Consider the following 13,104-nt stretch of genomic DNA (forward strand, 5'->3'; position numbering starts at 1 on the left):
CCAATCATTTCTGTGTTTAGTTCCCCTGAAATCAGATCTGATATCAGCAGCTCTGAGTTCATTCATCATTATTGTCCAGTGATGAGATTTCTGCTCCGTTTGGTAACAGTCAGCAGGTTTTTCCTGCGTGTGGACGTGAACAGTCGTACCTGAGAGCAGGTAGCAAACAGAGATCATCTTTCCAGCTGGAACTCTTCACTGAGCTGAACTCATTCAAAATGTTCTGGAGTCAAAACAGGAAACAGTCCAAATGTGTGTCTTCACTCTGACTCTGGATCAGATCTCAGTGACAGACTGTGGACATTGTGGAAGCCTAAATGTGACACCATCTTCCTCCTTCATCTGCAGATTAAAGCCAAACAAAGATTCTCATTAAAAGTCTGCAGGTCTGAGAGAGACTCAATCGTTGTGTCATGTCAAACACAGTAAGAGGAGCTGAAGCACAGATGTGAAGAGCAGATTCATCAGATTATGACCTCACTCTGTTTTGTCTTCATATACATTCAGTCTGTGTTTATAATGCAGATTTTCTGCTTTTATAATAACACATTTTATATTTTCTATCATCACAGACTGACTCTGTGTCGACTCTCAGAGTCTCACTGTGAAGTTGTGGCCTCAGCTCTGAATTCCAACCCCTCCCATCTGACAGAGCTGGACATGAGTCAGAACCAGCTGCAGGATTTAGGTGTGAAGCTTCTGTGTGCTGGACTGGAGAGTCCAAACTGTCGACTGGAGACTCTGAGGTGAGTTCACTGACTGTGGCTGTTGTTGTTTTGCTATATTTCAGGTCTTTGATTAATGTTTGAAACTTTCTTTAGTTCCTCAATGTTCAGGATGTGTCTGAAGACAAATGTGAAGAAGTTTGAGTGCTTTCAGAAATGTTGTCTTTCCAAACGACTGAACAACAGTTTTTCCTTTTGGCTCCAAACAGAAGTGACAGACTTGAGCAGGGTTCATTTAAAGGCTGACAGAAGTGGAGTGGTGACGGGGAGATGTTTGACAGGACAGTGTTTCAGCCTCCACAGGTTCATGTTGTGCTCCATCAGTCAGTGAAGATGAAGTCAGTGCTGATGAGGCTGTAGAGTGTGTGAGGGATGTGAATGAGGATGATGAAGATCTGATGATAGCAGATAAAAACAGGCTGCAGAGACTTTGAGCTTTTGTGGAAACAGAGAGGGAAAAGAAAGACATGAATGTCGAAGCTAATAAAGGTGAAGTTTGGAGCTGTGATGATGTTCATGTATCAGAAGCTGATATGGCTGCTACAGAGACGACCCACACAGCTGCTGTGGTGAGGTGTGTGTTAAAGCAGAGGAACACAGAGCAGCCTAACACAGGCCCAAACATGACAACAAAGCAGGACTCAGAGACTGTGCGTCTGTGCATGAAGTATAATTCATGTGCAGTTGTTGAAGTTGTAGAATGAGAAATGGCATTTTGGGGTATTTCCAGGTTTCATTGTCCTGCTTGTGCTGATGAAAATGTTTATTGATGTCTGAATTCATTCTTCAATGCTTGATTCTGCCTGAACAACGTGAAAACTTTGCTTATTTTTGTGTAACACAATTCAACGCACTGAAGCTTCGACTTGTTCCATTATCCAACAATGAAAACAGGAAACAGAGACAGCTGGCCTTCAAAGTAAAGGCTGCTCATTTTGAAACGTGTTGGCGGTAAAATGTAAGAAGAGTTGAAGCACATAAATGATCTATGTGGCAAAATATTAAACCCAGTTGATAAATTTGTGTGAGTGTTGCACAGCTGATGGCCAATGGCTGCGCCTGCTGGAGTGTTGTGAGTGTTGTGATTCAGGTGTAGATGTAATGACTCATTCATCACATTCATTCCTTCCATAAAGCTCCTTTTTCTCTCACTTTGGCTCAACGTTATTAAAAAAATAAGAACTGTTTTCACTTTGTAAAACATCTCACACTCTTTCTGCCCGTCTCTGACGCCTGTTGCATTATGGGTAACATGGATTCCAGGCCATACAATCAGAGTAGAGTTTGACAATAAAAATGAAGATGGCCTCCAGTGAAGGTGGGACGTGATGCTGACATGACTGCAGACTGGAGGCTGAACCAGGATCTGCCAGTTTCATGTAATCACATCATTTTAATGTCATTATGTTCTGGACCAGATGTGGAAACATCACTGCCTATTTTATTGTTCACACTAAATCCATGATGGCTCCATGTGGCCACGGCTGGATGTCCAGCATACAGAGCCCTGGGCACAAATGTGTGATGGACCCTCGCCAGCTGGATTTGAGAGCTCGGCTTCTTTTCCTTCTTCAATAATTAGAAATTATTGAAGGGAACACAGTGTGTGTACAGAACAGCTGAAATCATTATGGAGGCTTCACTGGAATATGGAACGGAAGCATCACAGTACAGCTTCACTAAAGTCTTTGATATGAGATGAGAAATGAAGCAGCCAGAGCTTTTTCATGAGTGGAAATCCACTGTGACTGTGAGCTGCTGCTACAGCCTCCAGATTAGCCAGCAGCTCATCCTGCTCAACATTTTCTCACCAACTTTAATGGAAGTGTGATGTTTTCAGCTGGAGTGATGGTCAGGGTGGCCTCCCTCTCCTCTTCTTCTCCTCTTCCTCTTTCATTTGTAAAGCCACTTCTGCTGCTTTCATTCATTTGGAAGTCCTGTAGCTGAGTTTGGGAGAGACTAACAGCCTCGGCAGCAGAGGGGAGAAAGGCTGTAACACCACCACTTTACTCTGTTCTACCTGTCACATCATTTTATCAGGAAACAAATATGCTCATGTTTTTACTATGTTTGTCTTGAAGATGTAAGAAGATCACATGGTGCTTTTTATTATTGTGTTGGTTTGTTTGCTGTCTCTTGGATGGAGCCCAGCTGTGCGTGGCCCCTGGGCCTGTGGTCAGAGTGTGTGCTGGATAATCCGGCCCAGGATGAGGCCAAACTGACATGGGATGAAATGTCTGTCACATAATTGAGCTTAGTGTAGTTTCATTTCTGCACAATTTAAAAACAACCAAAACTTTTTTCTTTCTTTTCTATGTTATTCTGTAGACTTTCTTTGATACTGTGTCCAAAAGGAGCAGCTTTTACTTTGAAGGGGAGTCGTCTCTGTTTCCTCTTCAGGTTGGATGATGGAAGCAAATTAGTGTGTGATATTCTTTCAGTGTTGCACTTTGTAGACTGTCCCTGAGCACTGGTCTCACAGCCAGCTGCACATAGAGACCAGTGTTGTTAGTCCAGGTCAGAAGATGACTTGTTGGAATGAAAATGAGCTTGTAGTTTGTCTGCTTTAATAATGTGACTGGAAAAAGGTGTTGGACTTCAAATATGTCCATTTCTTTCACACTTCACCTTTAAAAGTGAAGCCTTGTGGTTCCTGGAAGGAAAAACACGACTTTTTCAAGTCTTTGTCCTGTTTTTATGAGAAATGTACGACTTTAATGTGAAACATTCAGAGTTTTTTCTCTTGTTGTGTTTGTTTGAAGCTGCTTCCTGTTGGCTTCAGCTGTTTGGAGTTTCCATTTTCTAAACTTCTACATTCTGAACCTTCTTCAGCTCTGAACAGATGATGAAACACTGAATGATTTCAAGCTCACACTTTGTCTAATAAACTTACATCTTTCATTCTTATACAGATTGGGGCGCTGTGGTTTTTCAAAGATCAGCTGTGATTATCTGGCAGCGGCACTGAAGTCCAACCCCTCCCATCTGAGAGAGCTGGACCTAAGTAACAACTACGACCTGCAGGATCCAGGAGTGAAGCATCTGTGTGGTTTCCTGGAGAGTCCAGGATGTGGACTTGAAACTCTGGGGTCAGTCAGCATGTTTTAGTTGTGCTGAGATGAATATGATGTGAAAGTTGTGCTGACACTACACTGCAGACATCAGGCTGATATTATACTGATCCACACTGAGGATCTTCATGGTAAAGTCTGTTTTCTTCTTCTCTGGTTTAGTCCATTGACTGCAGCAGAACAATGTTCACATTTCAAACAGTGAGACTCAACGTATGGCCCGTGGCCCACACGCGGCCTGCCCACCTTTCCTGATTCAGAGAGAGGGGACCCTGATTAACTGTGTAGTGTTCTTCCTCACAGTTCTAAGTATCAGACACAACAATGAATAATCCACAGCTGACTGTCTTTAGCAGGTCAAAGGTCACGGCACACAGCAGACAGTGGGAAATATTATAATTCTGATCATTTATCAGCACATATCCATATGTATAAAAACAAAGCTGACACTGTGAGACTTGATCAGAGGTGTGATCATCACAGCAGAGGCCTTTGTGTCAAAGTCACTGAGGATCAAACAGAAACACATGAAGCAGATTTTCCTGTTCTGGCTTTTTATAGCAGATAACCTTCAAAATATTCTGCAGTCCATCAAAAACTGAAGCAAACCATGAATCAACATGTGAACATGAGCTGATGCTGCTGAAGGGAAGCAAAGTTACAGAGGTTTGATTACAGACACAGCTGAGAGTTTGTAATCTGTCATCATTTTAAAAGGTTTAAATTTCTTCAGTATTGAACAGCAGAAATGAGGCTTTGTTTTCGGAGGCCGACAGCAGTGAACACAACAGCAGACTGTTGCGTAATAAGCAGTGAATAATGCAGGAAACAGATTTTTGAAGGTAAACTGTTCTTGAAGTACACTGAGAGAGAGAGAGAGCTGTGCAGGAAGTAAACGTCAAAGTCAGAGAGAATTCATGACGATGTTCATCAAACGTAAAGCGTAGTTTGGATCTTCTTCTGCTGCTGGTTCAGTCAGTTTTGGTTGGAGACAGATGAAACCTGCAGCTTCAGGATCTGTGAGCTGTCCACTTTCAGCCCCGACGGCGTGTCCGTGTACGTGCCATCGAGTGAACGATCCACGCTCTGTGTTTCCATCTTTGTGTGTTTAGCTGCTCTCATTTACTGTTTTATCTGTTTGCTTGTTGTTGAAATACTTTTGGGAGCTTTAACCTGAGATTCTGGCAAAATACATTTATATTAAAAATCGATTCAGGATTGAATGAATCAACATCGCTTTATTCAAATTAAAACCATTTAAATAGGAAAATCCATTTTTTTACACCCGCCTCTAATGCTGGGTAATGTCAGCTGGTCCATGTGCAGCTGGCTGTGAGGCTCAGGGAGCGTCTACAAAGTGCAACACTGAAAGAACATCATCCATAAATATTGAGTAATAACTGGACTCTCATACAGCGAGACTCAAATGCCTTTAAACATCAGCTTATCCTGCTGATCCAAGTCCAACACTGAGTTTGTAAAAACATGTTTGTCAATCATTTTGTTTGGTTTCTGAGGAAAATGATTCAATAACTTGCTGCTAATACACAACATTTCATCATATTTCCTCATAACCCTCTTTTGTCTGACCATTTGATCCCATTTGAATTTGCAATAAAGGATCCACAGAGTTTGGTGACAATAATGACAGTAGATGTTTGTGTGAAAGTGCTGGAAGCAAATGAGTGCGTGATGTTCTTTCAGTGTTGCACTTTGTAGACGGTCCCTGAGCACTGGTCTCACAGCCAGCTGCACATAGAGACCAGTGTTGTTAGTCCAGGTCAGAAGATGACTTGTTGGAATGAAAATGAGCTTGTAGTTTGTCTGCTTTAATAATGTGACTGGAAAAAGGTGTTGGACTTCAAATATGTCCATTTCTTTCACACTTCACCTTTAAAAGTGAAGCCTTGTGGTTCCTGGAAGGAAAAACACGACTTTTTCAAGTCTTTTTCCTGTTTTTATGATAAATGTACGACTTTAATGTGAAACATTCTGTCACGGCTGCCGAGGCGAGCCGTGTGGTATTGAAGGGGGAAAGGACCCAAAACGCAGGCAGTAGATGATAATGCTGGTGATATTTTATTTACACAGTGGTGAGATGGCAAAACAGGCAAGAGGGAAGACAAAACTAAAGACCTATACTGGGAAAGCTAAATGACAAACCTGAGAGTGTACCAGAATGGGGTGAGAGGCAGAGATACACAGTGACAGGACACCGTGGACCACAGACTGACACGGAGTAACACAGACGAACCGGCAACAGGCAGGAGAACACACAGGGCTTAAATACACACACCAGTAATCAGGGGATGAGAGACAGGAGGGCAACACAGCTGGGAGGAATCAGAGCTGACGGGACAGGGGAAATGTAAACTGAACACACTCACATCAGACAGAGACCTTCACAATAAAACAGGAAACTCTGACACGGGGAACCATACAAGACACAGAACTAAACAGACAGCTTCACAAACAGACAGGGTGACACCATAGAAAGACAGAGACACAGACGCAGACTCAAAGGCAGACTCAAAGGCAGACCGAACATAGAACTCAAACAATAATAATAATCATCATCATAAACTAGAAAATGATAATAAACTAAAAGCGCTGGGTCACCGACCCAGGACCATGAAACATTCAGAGTTTTTTCTCTTGTTGTGTTTGTTTGAAGCTGCTTCCTGTTGGCTTCAGCTGTTTGGAGTTTCCATTTTCTAAACTTCTACATTCTGAACCTTCTTCAGCTCTGAACAGATGATGAAACACTGAATGATTTCAAGCTCACACTTTGTCTAATAAACTTACATCTTTCACTCTTTATACAGATTGGTGAGCTGTGATTTGTCAGAGATCAGCTGTGATTATCTGGCAGCAGCGCTGAAGTCCAACCCCTCCCATCTGAGAGAGCTGGACCTGAGCTGGAACAAGCTGCAGGATTCAGGAGTGAAGCATCTGTTTGGTTTCCTGGAGAGTCCAGGATGTGGACTTGAAACTCTGAGGTCAGTCAGCATGTTTTAGTTGTGCTGAGATTAATATGATGTGAAAGTTGTGCTGACACTACACTGCAGACATCAGGCTGATATTATACTGATCCACACTGAGGATCTTCATGGTAAAGTCTGTTTTCTTCTTCTCTGGTTTAGTCCATTGACTGCAGCAGAACAATGTTCACATTTCAAATAGGGATACTCAACGTATGGCCCGCGGCCCACACACGGCCTGCCCACCTTTCCTGATTCAGAGAGAGGGGACCCTGATTAACTGTGTAGTGTTCTTCCTCACAGTTCTAAGTATCAGACACAACAATGAATAATCCACAGCTGACTGTCTTTAGCAGGTCAAAGGTCACGGTACACAGCAGACAGTGGGAAATATTATAACTCTGATCATTTATCAGCACATATCCATATGTATAAAAACAAAGCTGACACTGTGAAACTTGATCAGAGGTGTGATCATCACAGCAGAGGCCTTTGTTTCAAAGTCACTGAGGATTAAACAGAAACACATGAAACAGATTTTCCTGTTCTGGCTTTTTATAGCAGATAACCTTCAAAATATTCTGCAGTCCATCAAAAACTGAAGCAAACCATGAATCAACATGTGAACATGAGCTGATGCTGCTGAAGTGAAGCAAAGTTACAGAGGTTTGATTACAGACACAGCTGAGAGTTTGTGTGATGGACCGAGCAGTGAAGGAAACTTAGGCACAGGTTAATGTCCAAAAAAATGATTTTTTATTTAACCCAAAAACATAATTGGTTAACTCATGCAAAAAGAATCAAAATCTTGGGCCCATAAAAGAGGTCAAAATAACAAAACTCTACTCAAAGTTGACAATACAACTGATAATTCAAACAAACTGACCTAACTTAACGAGACAAAGGGGACACTTAAATAGTGGCTGATCAGCCCACAAAAAACACAAGAAGGGGTAAAACACACAAAACCTAACTAAACCAATCATAATGAACTCCAATTCCCCCCCATGGTCCTGAGTTATGGCGTGAACCAATTTGTAGTCTTCCTTTAAAGCTCACTCTGCCCCTTTTCCACCTCTTGGCTCCTTAATCAAGGGACTGGAACAGCTGCAACTAAGGTAACTCAAAAAACAAAAAAATAATCATACATAACAGTGTAAACTAAAATGTGCGCACTTATTTTAGAATGCAGTGTTATGTGGATATGTTAAATGAATTCTAAACCAAAACCAGTTATTTATTGTCCTGTAAATAAATTCCTATATTTAAAGAAAGAAATGAGAATGCAATGTTACTTATAAGCCTCTACACTAACATGGTGGGTATTACCACTGTGTGGCTGTAAGTGCAGCCATCACACACTCCCCCTCTTCAGATCTCTCCCTGGGACAGCGAGAGAGACAGTCTGCAGTACAGTTATCTTTGCCGGAGATGTGGTTGATAGTGAACCGGAATGGCTGGATTGCAAGGTACCATCGCGTGATCCTTCCATTTGTGTCCTTCATTCTCTCTATCCATCTCTCTATCCTTCATTCTCTCTATCCACAGACCACAAGAGCCTTGTGATCTGTTTCCAATATGAACTCCCGTCCGAGAAGATAATACCTAAAGGAGTCCAGGGCCCATTTGATGGCAAGTCCCTCCTTCTCGATGGTTGAGTATCGCACTTCCCTCGGAAACAGCTTGCGGCTGATGAAGGCCACTGGATGACGCTCTCCAGGCGGTCCCTGTAACAGAACAGCTCCCAATCCTCTCTCTGAGGCATCAGCCTGAAGAATGAAATTTCTCTCAAAACAGGGCTGTGCAAGACTGGGCTCCTACTCAGAGATTGTCGTAGGTCCTGAAAAGCCATCTTAGCCTCCTCTGTCCAGGTGATCTTATTGGGACTTCGGGCACCAGTCAGATCCGTCAGAAGAGCTGCCCTGGCGGAGAAATGAGGGATAAACCGATGATAGAATCCTGCCTTACCTAAAAATGATCTCAGCTGTTTTCTGGTCTCTGGCAAGGGACAGGATTCTATGGCGGTGACCTTATTGACTTGAGGTTTTATCACTCCATTTCCAATCACAAACCCAAGGTACTCAGTTTCAGCCTTGGCAATGGCACACTTAGCTGGATTAACAGTCAACCCTGCAGACTGAAGACGCCCCAATACCTTCTCCAGGTGTTGCAGGTGTTCTTCCCAGGTAGAACTGAAAATCACTATGTCATCAAGGTAGGCTGCAGCAAAATCAGACATGTCAGACAGTATCTGGTCCACCAGTCTCTGGAATGTTGCCGGGGCCCCATGCAGTCCAAAGGGCATGACTTTAAACTGGAACAAGCCCCACGGGGTCCGGAAAGCAGTCAGCTCTTTTGAGCGCTTAGTCAGTGGTACCTGCCAATAACCCTTGCAGAGGTCTATTGTTGTCAGGTATCTGGCCTTCCCAAGGCGCTCAACCATGTCATCAATGCGGGGAGTTGGATATGAATCAAATTGTGATATTGCATTTAGGTACCTGAAGTCTATGCAGAAACGGATACTGCCATCCTTCTTTGGCACCAGGACCACCGGATGGCACCACTCACTCTTCGAGGCTTCAATGATTCCTAGTGACAACATCAGGTCGATCTCCTCTTTCAACGGGATCAGTAGACGCTCAGGTATCCTGTAACTCATTCTCCTCACAGAAGCTCCATCTTTCAACACAATGTCATGTTCCACAATGTCCGTTCTACCAGGATTTTCACTGAACACATCTAATTTACACAGGTTTCTCACCTGAGCCTGTCTTTCCTCAGGAAGATGGTTGAGATCCAGGTCCTGAGGAGTGGGTTTTGGCAGATACTGATCATCCACTTCCTCCTCCTCCGAAACCTCCCGGATCAGAAAGACATCTGCTTTTGGTCTCTCCACCCATTCCTTAAGCAGGTTAATGTGCAGTACTCTGCTAGAGCGGGGCTGATCTGGAATAGCGACCTTATAGGTTGTTTGTCCAAGTTTCTTTTGGATCCGATACAGAATGCCATCTTTCAGCAGAAACTCCCCCCTGCTGTTCAATTCTTGCTCAGTCCCTTGGTTCCTCTCTGCAGCATTCTGGAACAGAGATGTTAGAGATGGATCGTCATGTTGCATTTCAATAATATTAACAGGGATTTTGAAACCCAAAGGTAACTCAGGCTCTGTGCTAGGAGCTTCTTGAACAGCAGTATGTAGAAACTTCTCTTGCCTTCTCTATCCACGTGACTTACGAGACTTCCCGGGTGCAGTCTCTATGTCTGCATCATAGAAGGGCAAGGCACGGAGTGGGTGTAGGGACTCCTCTTTCTTCTTAGCTTGAGCTCTTGTTACTGCGACATTGCATGTATGACTAGGATTCAGCAAGTCAAACAACACAGGCAGATCTCGACCCAGCACTACTGGAAATGGCAGATTCTCTGCAACACCAATATTTAGAATATACGTTTGTCCTTGTACCTTGATGTACAGATCTGCTGTTGGATATGACCTCTCATCTCCATGAATGCAGCGAACAGGGATTGTCTCCACATTATTAACTTTATTTGCGGGAACAAAGTCTCGGTGCACAAGAGTCTGAGTACTTCCTGAGTCAACAAGGGCCTTTAATGGTTTCCCATCAACCTCAACTAAGGTCATTTTGAAACCATTCTCAAACTCCACTTTAGGCTCCACACTTTGTCGGGGCACAAAACACATCTGAGTTATTTTTGTAAAATTCTTCGGGCACATCGGTTTTGCGTGGCCCTCCATCCCACACAAATAACAAATCACAGTCTTGGGTGGAGGTCTTGATGGCATATTGACAGACTGGCTCTTTGGAGGTTTACTCACCCCTGCTTTCTGATAGTGAGGGACAGATTTTGAACCATCTCTCATTTTCCATGCTGTGTGGCTCCATGGCTGTCCTTTTCTCCGTGCTGCCACAAACACATCAGCCAGCTCTGCAGCTGTCGCTGCAGAGTTTGGATTGCGTTCTTTAATCCATATCTGTAACTCAGGAGACAGCATTCTCAAGTATTGTTTTAAAATTAATATTTCACTAACCTCATGCACCATTTTTCCTTTTGGCTTTACCTACTTCTCATATAACTCTTTCAATCTTGCATATAGTTCTTTTGGATTCTCATCAGGTTTTACCTCCAGCGAACGGAATCTCAGTCTATATGTCTCAGGATTAATGTCATATTTTTGAAGAATAGCTGCTTTAACTTTGTCATAGTCTAGAGAGTCATCCATATCCATATGAACATACGCACCTCTTGCTTTGCCAGTGAGTAAAGGAATCAGATGAAAAACCCAGTCCATTTTTGCCACCGGCAAACTACAGCCATGCGTTCAAATGTTGTTAAAAAATGTTCAATATCATCCTCCTCTGTCAATTTTTCCAACCTGGGTTCATAAAAGCGAGACTGACCTGATTGAGGATGTATTTGCTCATTACTGGAGCCAGCACAGGGAGGATCCTCCTCTTCAAAGGACTCTACTTCTGGTTGTTTAGGTTCCTCCATTTGAGGCTCAGAGACCTCCATTTGAGGCTCAGGGACCGGGGAGGTACGAGCTTGCACTTCTACCTGCAACAGCTGAAACTGATGTTGCAGTGCTCTAAAGCGCTGTTCCTGGCGGATAAACTCCTCCCTTCTTCTTGCTTCCTGGGCCTCCTGCTGACCCATATGAGAATGAAGGATGGAAACCAGTTCTGACATTGTCGGCTCCTTACCTTGGCTCTCAGTACTATCCACCCCTCCAGAGGCTCCATTTTCCTCTCCTCCTTCTACTTGCTCTACCACTCCAACTGGCTGGATTTGACAATCTCCTTTTGCTCCTCTGCCACTCCTTCCCATTCTGTGCATGGCTTGATAAGTGAAGAGGGGAAAAAAAGAGAAAAAAAATCCTGCGCCTTCAACTGCTGATCCCACTCCTGACACCACTTGTGATGGACCGAGCAGTGAAGGAAACTTAGGCACAGGTTAAAGTCCAAAAAAATGATTTTTTATTTAACCCAAAAACATAATTGGTTAACTCATGCAAAAAGAATCAAAATATTGGGCCCATAAAAGAGGTCAAAATAACAAAACTCTACTCAAAGTTGACAACACAACTGATAATTCAAACAAACTGACCTAACTTAACGAGACAAAGGGGACACTTAAATAGTGGCTGATCAGCCCACAAAAAACACAAGAAGGGGTAAAACACACAAAACCTAACTAAACCAAACATAATGAACTCCAATTCCCCCCCATGGTCCTGAGTTATGGCGTGAACCAATTTTTAGTCTTCCTTTAAAGCTCGCTCTGCCCCTTTTCCACCTCTTGGCTCCTTAATCAAGGGACTGGAACAGCTGCAACTAAGGTAACTCAAAAAACAAAAAAATAATCATACATAACAGTGTAAACTAAAATGTGCGCACTTATTTTAGAATGCAGTGTTATGTGGATATGTTAAATGAATTCTAAACCAAAACCAGTTATTTATTGTCCTGTAAATAAATTCGTATATTTAAAGAAAAAAATGTGAATGCAATGTTACTTATAAGCCTCTACACTAACATGGTGGGTATTACCACTGTGTGGCTGTAAGTGCAGCCATCACAGTTTGTAACCTTTCATCATTTTAAAATGTTTCAATTTCTTCAGTATTGAACAGCAGAAATGAGGCTTTGTTTTTGGAGGCCGACAGCAGTGAACACAACAGCAGACTGTTGCGTAATAAGCAGTGAATAATGCAGGAAACAGATTTTTGAAGGTAAACTGTTCTTGAAGTACACTGAGAGAGAGAGAGAGCTGTGCAGGAAGTAAACGTCAAAGTCAGAGAGAATTCATGACGATGTTCATCAAACGTAAAGCGTAGTTTGGATCTTCTTCTGCTGCTGGTTCAGTCAGTTTTGGTTGGAGACAGATGAAACCTGCAGCTTCAGGATCTGTGAGCTGTCCACTTTCAGCCCCGACGGCGTGTCCGTGTACGTGCCGTCGAGTGAACGATCCATGCTCTGTGTTTCCATCTTTGTGCGTTTAGCTGCTCTCATTTACTGTTTTATCTCTTTGGTTGTTGTTGAAATACTTTTGGGAGCTTTAACCTGAGATTCTGGCAAAATACATTTATATTAAAAATCGATTCAGGATTGAATGAATCAACATCGCTTTATTCAAATTAAAACCATTTAAATAGGAAAATCCATTTTTTTACACCCGCCTCTAATGCTGGGTAATGTCAGCTGGTCCGTGTGCAGCTGGCTGTGAGGCTCAGGGAGCGTCTACAAAGTGCAACACTGAAAGAACATCATCCATAAATATTGAGTAATAACTGGACTCTCATACAGCGAAACT

At 42.9% G+C, this 13,104-nt stretch overlaps 1 protein-coding gene across 1 annotated transcript in view; it reads left to right on the forward strand.

Annotated features, from left to right (window-relative positions):
- The window catches only part of LOC308403394 (NACHT, LRR and PYD domains-containing protein 12-like), a 1,254,170-nt gene that overhangs the window by 708,687 nt on the left and 532,379 nt on the right, over positions 1 to 13,104 (forward strand). Inside the window, exons 7-8 of the mRNA XM_080892754.1 lie at positions 573 to 746; positions 3,638 to 3,814. Coding sequence (XP_080748880.1) covers positions 573 to 746; positions 3,638 to 3,814 — 351 coding nt within the window. The remainder of the gene's footprint in view (positions 1 to 572; positions 747 to 3,637; positions 3,815 to 13,104) is intronic.

This window comes from Rhamphochromis sp. 'chilingali' (assembly GCF_963969265.1).
Source record: "Rhamphochromis sp. 'chilingali' genome assembly, chromosome: 1".
NCBI lineage: Eukaryota > Metazoa > Chordata > Actinopteri > Cichliformes > Cichlidae > Rhamphochromis > Rhamphochromis sp. 'chilingali'.